Source organism: Sapajus apella, unplaced genomic scaffold (assembly GCF_009761245.1).
Source record: "Sapajus apella isolate SASKATOON/1434 unplaced genomic scaffold, GSC_monkey_1.0 scaffold35, whole genome shotgun sequence".
NCBI classification, from domain to species: Eukaryota; Metazoa; Chordata; class Mammalia; order Primates; family Cebidae; genus Sapajus; species Sapajus apella.
The window spans coordinates 753,847-768,246 of NW_022436975.1; the positions used below are offsets into that span (position 1 = coordinate 753,847).

A 14,400-nucleotide genomic window follows, 5' to 3' on the forward strand; every position below is an offset into this window, starting at 1 on the left:
GCCTATTGGCAAAATTCTTCCCACATCGTATGCTCACTTTGTTAGCATTTCTAAGCAACACAGTATTTTAAATTGGGGCATGTAAATTGAAGAATGTATTTTTTAAGTCCCAATGCTACTACACACTAAACAGACCACAGTATAGTGTAAACATGGCTTTTACATGTACTGAAATACCAAAAAACTGATGTGATTTGCTACATTGAGATATATATATATTTTTTGAGACCGAGTGTCGTTGTCACCCAGGCTGGAGAGCAATGGCACGATCTCAGCTCACTGCAACCTCTGCCTCCCAGGTTCAAGCAATTCTCCTACCTTAGCCTCCAGAGTAGCTGGGATTATAGGCATGCACCACCACGCCCAGCTAATTTTTGCATTTTTTGTAGATATGGGGTTTTACTACATTGGCCAGGCTGGTCTCAAACTCCTGACGTCAGGCAATCTGCCCGCCTCTGCCTGCCAAAATGCTGGGATTATAGGTGTGAGCCACCACGCCTGGCCAAGATATATTTTTTTAATTATTCGTTTTTATTATACTTTTAGTTCTGGGATACATGTGCAGAACGTGCAGGTTTGTTACATAGGTATACATGCACCTTGGTGGTTTGCAGCACCAATCAATCGGTCATATGCCCTAGGTATTTCACCGAATGCTATCCCTCACATAGCCCCCCACCCCAACATGCCCTAGTGTGTGATGTTCCCCTCCCTGTGTCCATGTGATCTCATTGTTCAACTCCCACTTATGAGTAAGAACATGTGGTGTCTGGTTTTCTGTTCCTCTGTTAGTTTGCTGAGAATGATGTGATGATTTCCAACTTCACTCATGTCCCTGCAAAAGACATGAACTCATTCTTTTTTATGGCTGCAGAGACACTAACTCTATTGCTGTGGTCTGGAGCGGAACCTGCAATATCACCAAAGTATGCTACGCCAGGAAGAAAATTTGAGAGTATCTGTTTCTAATCTCCCAAAGTTAAGGGGATAACCAAGCATAGACTGAATATCACTTGTAAATGCCCTCAATATTGCATTTCATATATTGAAGAGCTTTTGGTATATTAACGTTTTGAAAGGCTTTTTTTTTTTTTTTTTTTTTTGGAGACAGCATCTCACTCTGTGGCTCAGCTGGAATGCACAATCTCAACTCGCTCTGCAACCACTGCCTCCCGGGTTCAAACGGATTCTCCTGCCTCAACCTCCCGAGCTGCTGAGACTATAGTCACACGCCACCACACCTTATTTTTGTATTTTCAGTAAAGACGGGGTTTTACCATCCTGGTCAGGCTGGTCTCAAACTCCTAACCTCAAGTGATCTGCCTGCCTCAGCCTCTCAAATACTGGGATTACAGGCATGAGCCACTGCATCCAGCCCAATAATCCATTAAGATGATTTATGCTTAACTTACATTTATCAATGACACTGACTTCTAATAAGTAGTTTTCTAATTACTATATTACAGAAAATACAAAACTTCTAATATTGGAATGGCTGAAGTGTGTTCTCTATTTCCTAACCAGTATGTATTTTTAAAGCAATAGGCTCTACATAATGGGTGAAATGAAAAATAGAAGTACTTTAGTTTGTCTGTCACTGGCTGTCAGCGCCAATTCTGTGACCCGAGGAAGGAACACATCCAGGAAAATGACAGGCTTCATCTCCCTAAAGGGCACTGCAAAGCTCAGCCGCTTCTCTCTGTCCCAGGCCACATAACTCTTCATCATCTCATCTGAGGAGGTAACTGTTAGAAAAGATTTAAGAAGAGGGTTTTTCCACTCGGAACATTTTTTTTTCTTTTTATTAGCATTAGAATAGTGTCAGAATTATTTACAAATTGAAACATTTCTAATGCCAGCTGTTCTACATTCTGTTAAAGCGAAGCACATTTTTCATCTTTCCCTTTTCTTTTGCCTCGGATATGTAATTAAAATATTAAAAATCAGTCTATTTAATTTAGAGTAAAATTATTATTTTTTTTTTTTGAGACGAGTCTTGCTCTCTCACCAGGCTAGATTGCAGTGGCACAGTATCAGCTCACTGCAACCTCCGCCTCCCAGGTTCAAGCAATTCTCCTGCCTCAGCCTCACAAGTAGCTGGGACTACAGGCAAGCGCCACCACGTCCAGCTAATTTTTGTATTTTTAGTAGAGACAGGGTTTCATCATGTTGGCCAAGATGGTCTCGATCTCTTGACCTCGTGATCCACTGGCCTTGGCCTCCCAAAGTTTTGGGATTACAGGCGTTGAGTCACCGTGCCTGGCCTCATAAAATCACTTTTAAACACGCCTAATAGTATTGAATGTTTAATATCCAAATTCAGTGAGAGTTACTTAAGGTATTTTGTGAAAAAAGGTCAATGAACAATATTTTTCTTTAAAAAAAAAAACCTCATTAAAACACTTTACAAATACAGGCTCTAACTCCCTAAATGACCAAAAGTCACTAGTATATTTACCACCAAATTTCAAAAGTAAAAATACAGATAAATTTTTACTAATCAAAATGTGGATTTTTGGCCGAGTGTGGTGGCTCACATCAATAATTCCAACATTTTGGTAGGCCAAAGCTGGTGGATCACCTGAGGTCAGGAATTCAAGACCAGCCTGGCCAACATGGTAAAACCCAATCTCTACTAAAAATACAAAACATTAACCAGGAGTGGTGGCATCTGCCTGTAATCCCCACTGAAGCGCCTGAGGCAGGAGAATCCCTTGACCCGGGAGGTAGAGGTTGCAGTGATCCAAGATTGTGCCACTGTTCTCCTGCCTGGGCGACAGAGCAAGACTCCATTCCCAACCCCCACCAAAAAGTGGATTTTTTTAAAAATTAAAATACAGACAGCCTCTTGCTATGATATTGCCCAGGCTAGCCTCAAACTCCTGAGCTCAGGCAGGATCCTCCCACCTCAGCCTCCCAAAATGCTGGGATCATGGGCCACAGCCATCACACCCAGCCTACTAATCAAATATGATAATTCTCAATTTTTTAATTTCTAAAAATATAAAAATATTAACAATATTTATCTCAAAAAGATTAACTTGGAATTCTTGACACTTTAATATAGAAAAGAGTAACAGATTACATTGTTTCAAACTACGTAACATGCTTAACAAGCTAGAACACTTGCTCTATTAGTATACTGAATTACTCCAATTTTATGGATATAGTCAAAGAATTTCATTAGGCAAGATATTATTCTTCATAATCTTATTTTAAAATATGTAACTCATATATAGAAGTAAACATTCAGAATATATTATAGCCTGGATACATCTAAATAAAAGCACAAATATAAGAAAGTTTACCTGTCAGAAGATTTTTGTTTATTCGTCCTCCCAGAGATCCAAGCATTTGTACTACTCTAATTCTTATTTCTTCTAAGGATATTGCTTCACTCTGTAAATTTGAACAATTGTATGTATATGATTACAAATGGGTTAAAGATTAAACAGAAGTCGATAGGAAGAAACTCTTTGCCACCAATTAGATGTCCATTTCCTAGACCAGCAGTTCCAAACTTTTTGACAGGATCCTTTCCATTCTTAAGAAATATCAAGGACCCCCAAAGAGCTTTGTTTTATGTAGGTCCTGTTTATCAGTATTAATGACATTTGAAATTGAAACCTACAAATTATGTAAATATTTATTTAATTAAAACTACTAAATCCATTACATGTTAACAAATGACACACTTTTATAAAAAGCAACTATATTTTCCAAAGAAACGAAAACTATGGGCAAAGTGATCCTGTTTCACAGTAGTGCAGACCCCTTCACAGTCTAGCTCACTGGGGGACAGTCTGAGCCTCACAGCAACATGTAGTTGGAAAACCAGGCAGGAAATTTTAAATAGTCTTTTTAGGTAACTGTGGTTATTCTTATTTGATAGTACAATAAAACTGAACCATCGGTAGTGTCTTAAAGGTTAGCTACAATGTGGGATCTGAATTGCTATCATGAACTCTATGTACTCCACTACTTTAAAATCCAGTGGCTGATCTTGCACTTCCAGTGGATTTTTCATCCATGTATAATTTGGAAACATTATGTATTCCTCATCTGAAAATACTCGTTCAGTGGATTGTATCCCACATGTTGACACATTTCATCATATACGCAAAAAATAACATCAGCAAGTATCATCACCAATGTTAAAGAAAAACTCTTAGGCCAGGCGCAGTGGCTCACACCCGTAATTCCGGCACTTTCCGAGTCCAAGGTGGGCGGATCATGAGGTCAGGAGTAAAAGACCAGCATGACAAACATAGTGAAATCCCGTCTCTACTAAAAACACAAAAGCTGGCTGGGCATGGTGCTGCACGCCTACAATCTCAGCTCCTCAGGAGTGTGAGGCAGACGAATCGCTTGAACTTGGGAGGCAGAGGCTACCACTGCACTCCAGCCTGAGCAACAGAGTGAGACTCCGTCTCAAAAAAAAAAACTTTAAGTAATAAGAAGCTATCAAACTCACTTGCAATAGTTACAAGTTTTCCCAAATTTTACAGCTCACTTAAAAGCTTGAATTTTATCATTGGCAACAGATTTTCAAAAGTTTTCCTTGAAGTGGCAGGCTCTGTTCATTTTAGAGAAAATGTCTGCCACACATCCACCTCTGAATAACCTCAGTGTGCGTGTCAGTTGTCATTTCAATAAAAATTGTGTCCACAGAGCAGTGGCTACTTCACTCCCGTTTCAAAGCACCATACAGTGCTTTTTCTCCAGACAGCTGTCACACTTCACTATGCAGGCCTGCTTCATGTGCACCTACTGCCTCACACAGTATATTTTTAAAAATCTGTGCTCAGAGTCAATGCTAGGGAATCAACAGTGCTTGATTAGCATAATATCATGGTGCAAACAGACAGAGTAAAAATAGCTTTGGCCTTGCACCCTGGATCACCCAGGGTCTAGCTATACTTAGAGAACCATGGTCCTAAGGAATTGGCATTGTGTATCTATCTATACAAAAATTTTGGCAAAGCACAGTGGCACAAGCCTGTAATCCCTGCATTTGGGAGGCTGAGTTGGGCAGACTGCTTGAGCCCAGGAGTTCAAGACCAGCCTGGGCAACACGGCAAAACCTGTCTCTGCAAAAAATACAAAAATTAGCTGGGTATTGTGGCACACGCCTGTGGTCCTAGCTACTCAGGAGGCTGAGACAGGAAGATCACTTGAGTCTGGGAGATTGAGGCTGCGGTGAGCTGAGATCACACCACCTCACTCCAGCCCGGGTGATAATGTGAGACCCTGCCTCAAAAACAAAATTAAAGCAGTAAGAATAAAAGAAATTTTACTTGTAAAACTAGAGATATATTCAAGTTGTTTTATCCTGCTGTGATAAAATTATAAAAAATTTTATGCTGCCATTTCTAGTTTCATTCTAGTTTCTCAATCAAAAGGTACCCAAAATAATGATGTAGGAAGAACTGACCCTAGAGTTTGCATTATCACTTTTAGATGTTAAAAGTTTTTCCAATTTTAATTTTTAGTTCATTCCAAAATATTCTAACTCAATTTTCTCTATTTACATCATTCTGACTATCACATCATATGGCTCATCCCAAGAAAACTGGCCTCAAGAAATTATCACAAAAAAAAAAACCCAAAAAACCCAAAAGAACAAAAAAGAAAACTGAAACGAACTGAACTTGATAAAACAACGTATTTAAGATCTAGTCATAAATGAAAGTCTTACGTATCCCTGGTATCAGTATTCCGACTTGCTTATTTAATATGAACCAGTTTACCTCTGATTATCCACCAAATACATTTGAGGACAGAGATAAACAGAAAAGCAAGACCAAAAAAGTAAACAAAATAGTTAATATAGTTTATATTTTCATGGCTAAAAATATATTAATTTTTTTTCAGTCAGGTCACTCCCATTCCAGGCCGGAGTGCAGTGGTGTGAACTTGCTCACTACAGCCTCAGCTTCCCCAGACACAGGTGATTCTCCCTCCTCAGCCCCCAGAGCAGCTAAGGCCACAGGCATGCGCCACCACATCCAGCTAATTTTTATATTTTTTAGTGGAGACAGGGTCTTCCTAACTTGCACCAGGCTTGGACCGAGCAATTCGCTGACCTCAGCCTCCTAAAGTGCTGGGATTACAAGTGTGAGCCACCATGCCTGGCCAATATATTAAAATTATTTCTATATTGTGCTCTACTTTGTACATAAAAACAACTAACATTTTAAATGAAGATTTTTACTTTTCACAAGTTTAGAATCTGATCTCTGTATTATGTAAGGTACAGAAAATACAAACAACTGCTTACTGATGAAAGGTTCTTTGCCTTCTTCAGATGCTTTAATACGGCTTTATTAAATCCTTTCTGGGCAGCCCGAGAAAGAGCAGACACTTCCCAGTTACTCTTGGTCTCATCTATCAATAGTAAACAAAAATCCATTTAAAGTAGCATTCATTCGTTCATTTAATGCACATTAGAGAGGACACATTATATTGTCAAATAGAAACATTAAATTCCTAATTTTAATTAAGATTTTTAAAAAGTAAGTTTCCAGAACAAAAAATACAAAATGGTGGTTGTTTTTAAACATAAAGCATTGTCTGCCAAAAGGAACATGCCTCCTTGAGGAAGCGGCTGACTCCAGGGTCAAGAAGAACCTGAATTATCTTGTGGCACAAGCAGTGGCTCCCAAGCATCACACCTGGGCCAAATCTCAGACAATCTGAGCATCAAAACCAATCACAATGGCGAAAGATTAGACCCACTGAAAAAATAAGAATCCACAAATCTTACTAATATAGATAAATAATAGGGAAAGTTATTTATTGCAATAGAATGTCAACCAGGATGAAAGAAATGATAGGGGTAGAAAATCACCGTTTTGTAACTACCACCGTTTAAGAACTGATTCAGGAAGAACTGTCAGTGAATACTAAACTATTACGGTGAGCTCGAGGAGAAAGAAGAATATTTACAGTGTTAAAGTACCCCCCCCATAAATTCCTTTTTTTTTTTTTTTAAAGCAATCATAAACTTACAGAGGACAAAGAGTATATAGCTTCTTTCCTGAAGCACTGAGGGCACTGACTCCAACTCAATACCCCACTGCCCACAATGTCTCAATGTGTGTTTTCCAATAGGACATTCTCCCACACAACGGCCCCACAACCATGCAAACCAGATTACCAACATTCACTCCTCAGCCCCACTCAGAGTTCACCTAAGTATGTTTTTAATCAGGACAGCATATTGCACTTAGTTGACCTATCTCTTTAGTCTCTTTCAGACTGAAGCTATTCTTCAGTATTTCCTTGCATTCCATAATTTAGACATTTAAAAAATTATATGCCAGTAATTTTATACAGGGTCCCTCCATTTGCATTTGTCTAATGTTTTCTCATGATTAGGTTCAGGTTATGGGAACCAGTTGTAACATTTTGTTAGTTCCCTTATTAACTGCTGAATTAAATAAACTTTGACACGTTCATTTTCTCTCTGCAGAGTCACAGTTCTGCAACTACAAAGTCGTTTCCAACAGTTCTGAGATGTTCGTGCATTCACTGACACAGCCAGATGAGCTGCACTGTGGGAGGGCACCTCCTGGTGGTTTAACCCCAGCAACTCTTCTCTTGGTTCCAGAATGAATCCCTGGCAGTGGGATTTTACCTCTGCTCTGTCTCTCTAGCTAGTTCTTTTCCTTTCTATAATTGGGTGGTTCGTCTGGTGACCTTCTATGACAGATGTTAGAGTTCCACTCTCTAATGGGCCAGAGATGATAAGAGAATCTAGTTTTTGGTGGTTTGTTTTTTTTTTTTTTTTTTTAACTCCAGTTACGTTAAGAATTTTTAGTCCACTGGGAAAAACAGATCTTTGATATCTGGACTATTCAGTATTTTCTATGTCTGTATCTCCTGGCTTTCGGCTCAAATTGCAGAATTGAAACTATTCACTAAGTTCTCTGTGTATCTTTGCATCTATGTATCTATGGTTAATAAAGGCCTCTACCTAATTTTGTGTATAATGTTCTCCTGTATTTGGAGGGTATTGAAAAACTAGATTATAAAATATTAGATTATAAAGTTTCTGAAATTAAAAGAGCTCTGCTCTGATTTATACAGATATGTAAATTATGGATTTCTAAAATTCTCCAAAAATAAAGTAGTTGAACTAACAGTGTTTTAAATTTGCTGGATTTTAAAAATCTTTAAAGTTTTCTCAACTCAGGATCATTTAGGAATCCATATTCACATAATTAAGGCACATCTATAGTAAACAGACAAGTTTAATATTTTGGTTTAAATAAATAATATTTTATGTATCAGTATTAAATATAATATGAACATATACTTTATTCTACTTGGGTTTGTTTTCTCTATAGTTATTTAGTCTAGTAAGCTAAAATTACTTCTCATAACTTTTTAAAAATTGTGGTGTACTATACATAACATGAAATGTACTTTTTAACCATTTTTACGTGTCTAATTGAGTGGTATTAATTACATTCACAATGTTGTACAACCATCACTACATCCATCTCTAGAACTTTTAAAACATCTGAAACAGTCCTATACAACTTTTAAGATTATGAAAAATATAAGTTTATGGCTAACTAAACTGAATCATTATCTGGTTAAACTTTTTATTTCCCCAGTAATTACACTGTGTAGCATGCCAACTGGAAGATAATCTCAAATATCTTTACATAATTTCCAAGCTTGGACTGACTGAATTAATGGATACTTTGGATAGTTGGGTACTTTGATAATTTCTAAGCAAAATATTACTAAAATACTTAAATACTGATGAAAAGGCACAGTTCTGTGTTTCTGTGCTTTTCCTTCTTGCTTTCGTAGGTCCTTGGAGATGGGAGCCTTGGGTCATGCTAACAGGCGTGTGCACTGTCTCTTGCAGGGGGGCACAGACAGTGGTATGTGTGAGCTCCATTAGTCTCATACTGCCGGTGTATGAGGCTCTTATCAATTACCCACCCCAGTTTTCCAGGTGAAATATGAGTTTAGTAAGCTGCAAAATTAACAAGAGGTTGTGTGGTTATATTAGAAAAATAGTACAGAACTACAATTGCATGCATGCTTTTGGGTTTTTATTTTTCATTTTTCTTTTTCGAGATGGAGTCTTTTGCTCTATCACCCAGGCTAGAGTGTAATGGCATGATCTCCCCTCACTGCAATCTCCACCTCCCAGGTTCAAGCAATTCTGCCTCAGACTCCCGAGTAGGTGGGATTACACGTGTACGCCACCACACCCAGATAATTTTGGTATTTTTAGTAGAACCGGGGTTTTGTCACGTTGGCCAGGCTGGTCTTGAACTCCTGACCTCAGGTGATCTGCCCACCTTGGCCTCCCAAAGTGCTGGGATTACAGGCGTGAACCACTGCACCCGACCTGGTTTTTTTTTTTTTTTTTTTTTCTTGGATTACAGGCATGAGCCATAGCACCTAATCTGATTTTTCTTTTTCCTTTCTTGAGACAGGGTCTCACTCTGTTACCTAGGCTATGGTGCAGTGGTACAATCATGACTCAGTGCAGGCTTAACCTCCCAGATTCAAGCAATCCTCACACCTCAGCCACCCAAGTAGCTGAAACCACAGGCTTGTACTATCACATCCAGCTAATTTTTAAATTTTTGTAAAGATGAGGTCGCCTTATGTTGTCCAGGCTGGTCTTGAACTCCTAGCCTTAAGTGATCCTCCTCCCTCAGTCACTCAAAATAGTACCTGGGATTACAGGTGTGGGCCACCGCACCTAGCCTGCTTTTTATTTTTAAGGAAGGAGGATAGTTTCTCATAAAACAGTGAGTCTCAGGCTTTTTGGGATCTGGATCTCTTTCCAGAGTTGGGAGTTACTCCACAGATCTTCCTTTTGTGGGTTAAAACTAGTAGCAGTTACCATATTGGAAACAGAAACAATGTTTTAAAGACTTATTGACTAATTTGGAAATCATGTTAACATTGCATTACATCTCAGTATTTCCATAAGAATAGTTTTCATCTCCCAGATTCCCTGGAAACTGGCGTTTGAAAGTTATGCCAACAGGTTTCAGAATATGCAGGGACGTAACACAGGACCCATCTTGGAAAGTAACTATATGACTCTGAAAAGATAATTTGAAATGAGTTAAATTTCTAGCAAAGGTCACTCAACCTTGAAAAGTTTCCTTCTTTGGCTTAATGATTAAGGTCTTCGCCTATACCATGAGAAGCCTTTCTTCTCTTTTTTTTTTTTTTTTTTTTTTTCTTTGAGACAAAGTCTATCTCTGTGGCCCGGGCTGGAGGGCATTGCCCAATCTCTACTCTCTGTGGCCCAGGCTGGAGTGCAGTGGCCCAATCTCTGCTCACTGCAACCTCTACCTCCCGAGTTCAAGCAATTCTCCTGTCTCAGCCTCCTGAGTAGCTGGGATTATAGGGGTGCACCACCATGCCCAGCTAATATTTTGTCTTTTTAGTAGAAGTGGGGTTTCATCATGTTGGCCAGGCTGGTCTCAAACTCCTGACCTCAGGTGACCCACATGCCTTAGCCTCCCGATGTCCTGGGATTACAGGCATGAGCCACTGTGCTCAGCCAAGAAGTTATTCTTTCTACGTAATCTGCCAAGATAGCAAAAAATTCGCTGACTTATAAAAAAACTTCTGACCTTTACGCTGACTTCACTGTCTGAAAAAGGAGATTCAGGCCGTGTGTCTTTAGCAGGAGAGGCCCAGAGTGGCACTGAGATCCCCTCAGCAAGCCACATCAGGACACACGTGTGGCCCACAAGTCTGACTGCTAGTCAATGAGCTAAGAAGGGCTCTACCAGGTGTCTCTGCTGTAAAGTCACTATTTTCACTCTCAATCATTAGTACGTGTTTGAGTGAGGTACTTTAAAACCATGTGTGGTAGACTGAATTTTAAGACAGCTTCATGACCTGCTTCTGGAGTTCCTCCCATAACTATTATGTCAATGGCAGAAGAGAGATCATCCAAGTGGTCCTAAGCTAATCACACAAGCCCCTTCAAAGTAGTTTTCTGCAGCAAGTATTAGAAAAGGAAGTCAGACTTGGAGCATACAAGGAATTGAAAGTGTCATGCTGGCTGTGAAGGTGCAGGGGCCACCTAGGACACTCAGAGGCCTCCACAAACTGAGAATCACACTCCAGCCATCAGTCAGCAAGGAGACAGGAACCTCGGTCCACCAATCACATGAAACTGAATCCTGGCAACAACCTGGATGGGGAGTGAATAAGCCTGGCCTAGCCAACTGCTTGATTTCAGCCATATGCCTCAGCCCATCTGGACTTGTGTCCTACAAATCTATGAAATAATTCACAGGTGCTATTTTAAGCTAAGTTTACAAGAACTTACTACATACCAAACAAAAAAAACAAACCCCACTAGGAAACTTTAACTTGCTCATTTTACTTACTTATATCTGTACATGCTCATTGCTTCCTATTTGATTCCATGGATTATAATGTTTCCGAAGTATTTATTTTGATGCTCAAATCATCACTTATTTTGCCTGTGACACTTCCCCCATCATTCTTTGAATAGGTTCTTACTTTCTGGATGTTCTATAAAATATAGTATTCTAAGTTCATAATATATTTTCCTGGCCCCAGGCTGGAACCAACGAGTCCGGGTTCCATTAATGTAAAATGAGCTGTAGGGCTGGACGTGATGGCTTACCCCACCACTCTGGGAGGCCAAACTGGGCAGATCACTTGAGGTCAGGGGGTGGAGACCAGTCTGTTCAACATAGTGAGACTCCATCTCTACTAAAAATACAAAAATTAGCCAGGCATGATGGTGCATGCCTGTAATCTCAACTACTTGGGAGGCTGAGGTGGAAGGATCAATTAAGCCCACTGGGTAGAGGTTGCAGTGACCCAAGACTGCACCACTGCAATCTAGTCTGGGCAACAGAGTAAGACTCTGTCTCAAAGAAAAAAAAAAACATAAAAAAGAAAATGAGATTTGGAGGCCATGACCCAGATGCCAGGTTTGCTTGTTTCTATTCAGGTACCACGCTCCCAGGAAGGCCCCTTCAGTGGACAGAGTACGTGTATCTCTGTCTCTCACATACACACACGCACATGCACACTCTATCTCTCTCTCCCTCTCAGTTCTATTTCCACATTTATTTAGATGCATCCATATGTGAATGTACATATGTAACTGGGGAGGGGGAGAGAGAGAAGGAGGACCATCAGTTCACACCGATATACCCACTTCCAATGCACCTCCCCCGTGTCCATTCCAGTTTCCTGTCTTTCTGTATTTGTAGCTCACTTCAACATGAGACACCTAGTTTCTTTTATTCTCAATGAATTTATGTATTTATTCAATTCCCTGTATGTAACCAAACTACTATCTCCATCCCCTCCTCGCCCAGCCTGCACCCTGACATCCTAGACAGCTGTCCCAACATGTGGGTACCTCATCTTGCTTGGTGGACTCCACGCCACGCCACCCCTTAAGGCATGCCCTCCTCACATCCTCGAGAGCACCTGGGACCTCCCCCTGCCCAGTATCTACCTTCCTCTGTACCACCTAAAGAACTCAGGACTGATCACTCTAGGAAGGCTTCAAATTACTAACTCACAAAGAGGGAGAAATAGTAACTTGACAACCACAAAAAGATAATGCAAACACTGGCCAACTGGTTAGAGTGAAAACAGCTAGCAAAGGCACTAACTGTCCTAAAAGGACCTAGCATCAGCCCAAAACTAACCAAGAGGAAACTCCAGACAAACCCACGTGGAAGGACACTGTACAAAATAACTGGCCTACAGCCCTCAAAAATGTCAGGACATGAGAACTAAAAAAGCTTGAAGAACTATCCCACATTAAAGAAGGCTGAAGAGTTACAACTAAAAGTAACACATGAGCCTACAGGTGTCACTAAAAAAGAAATTAATGGGACAAGTGAAAAACCTGCACATGGACTATAATTTGAAAGAGTATGTACCCATGTTATTTTTCCTGATTTTGATAATGATACTGCAGTTATGTAAAAGAACATCCTCGCTCTTAAGAAATATACAATGACACATTCAAGATCTATAACATCTTCAGCTTATTCACAAACAGTTCTGAAAAAACTGTTTTACATGTCCCATGTAAATATAAAAACATGCACATGCATACAACAGAGAAAGTACAGGGAATAACACAAATGGTACAAAATCTTAATAACTGGTGAATCTAGACGGAACACATGGAGTTCTTCTTACTGTTCAGGCAATTGTTCTGAAAGTTTGATATATCAAAAAAAAGTTTAAAACAGTAACTTTTGTCACCTAATTTTGCTTACTTTCTGCTTTTCTCAATTATCAAATCACCTTGAGAGTACTTCTGTTTAACACGCAAATCGTTTAAAATAATCACAGTAGGGCCGGGAGCGGTGGCTCAAGCCTGTAATCCCAGCACTTTGGGAGGCCGAGGCGGGTGGATCACGAGGTCAAGAGATCGAGACCATCCTGGTCAACATGGTGAAACCCCGTCTCTACTAAAAATACAAAACATTAGCTGGGCATGGTGGCGCGTGCCTGTAATCCCAGCTACTCAGGAGGCTGAGGCAGGAGAATTGCCTGAACCCAGGAGGCGGAGGTTGCGGTGAGCCGAGATCGCGCCATTGCACTCCAGCCTGGGTAACATGAGCGAAACTCCGTCTCAAAAAAAAAAAAAAAAAAAAATCACAGTAACTTCCTTTATTAATCTAAAACAAATCTTTTCAATGAGTTACTTAACAGGACTCAAGAAAGAAAATACTACAAAGATATGTTATCAGATACATTCATTTAAGTAATATATTTGTCATGAATACTCAAAAAATGGCACTCCTTATATAAATGTGAATTTTAAAAGCTATATAGTTAACTAGTTTGTGGTTTTGGTCTCTAAAATATACTTGTTATTATAATCTTTAAAAATTGTGACTCTTTCTTCATGAACTCTGCATATATACCGAGGATGTCCCAAAAACCAGACATGGTGAATGAAATCTGTCACAACCTTCACAGAGTATTTCCAAGCCAATAAGATTTAACAATAAAATAATGATTTACATAAGTAAAACCTCACCACTTTTTTTCTATATTTCTTTTCTTGGCCTCATGAAAAAAAAAAAAAACTTACAAATTAACAATTGACTTCTACTTTTAAGACAGTAAAGTTCAAATTCTTAAAAATACTTCAGTCTTTCTCCCAATGGAATCTTTCTTTTTGCTTCCATCAGATGACAATGCCTCTTTTCATTCCAGTTTAAATAAGTCTGTGCCCCCACCCTGACTCTGAAGTTCTACTTTTTCTTTTCTTGACTAGTAATATTTCTACCTGGCCAGATAACTTGTTTCTTTGACTCTTTTCCCAAACCTAATTTTTCTATCATGACATTTTTTCCCCAATTTTTAATTAGCTACAATTAGTGT

The 14,400-nt window shown here is 39.4% G+C and overlaps 1 protein-coding gene across 4 annotated transcripts in view; it reads right to left on the reverse strand.

The window, feature by feature from the left end:
- Positions 1-14,400, reverse strand: part of PRKDC (protein kinase, DNA-activated, catalytic subunit) — a 183,684-nt gene that overhangs the window by 132,829 nt on the left and 36,455 nt on the right. For all 4 annotated transcript variants that reach the window (XM_032296353.1, XM_032296350.1, XM_032296349.1 and 1 more), the window contains exons 22-24: positions 6,281-6,387; positions 3,309-3,399; positions 1,582-1,745 (exon numbers count right to left, since the gene is read on the reverse strand). In XM_032296353.1, the coding sequence (XP_032152244.1) occupies positions 1,582-1,745; positions 3,309-3,399; positions 6,281-6,387 (362 nt within the window). The remainder of the gene's footprint in view (positions 1-1,581; positions 1,746-3,308; positions 3,400-6,280; positions 6,388-14,400) is intronic.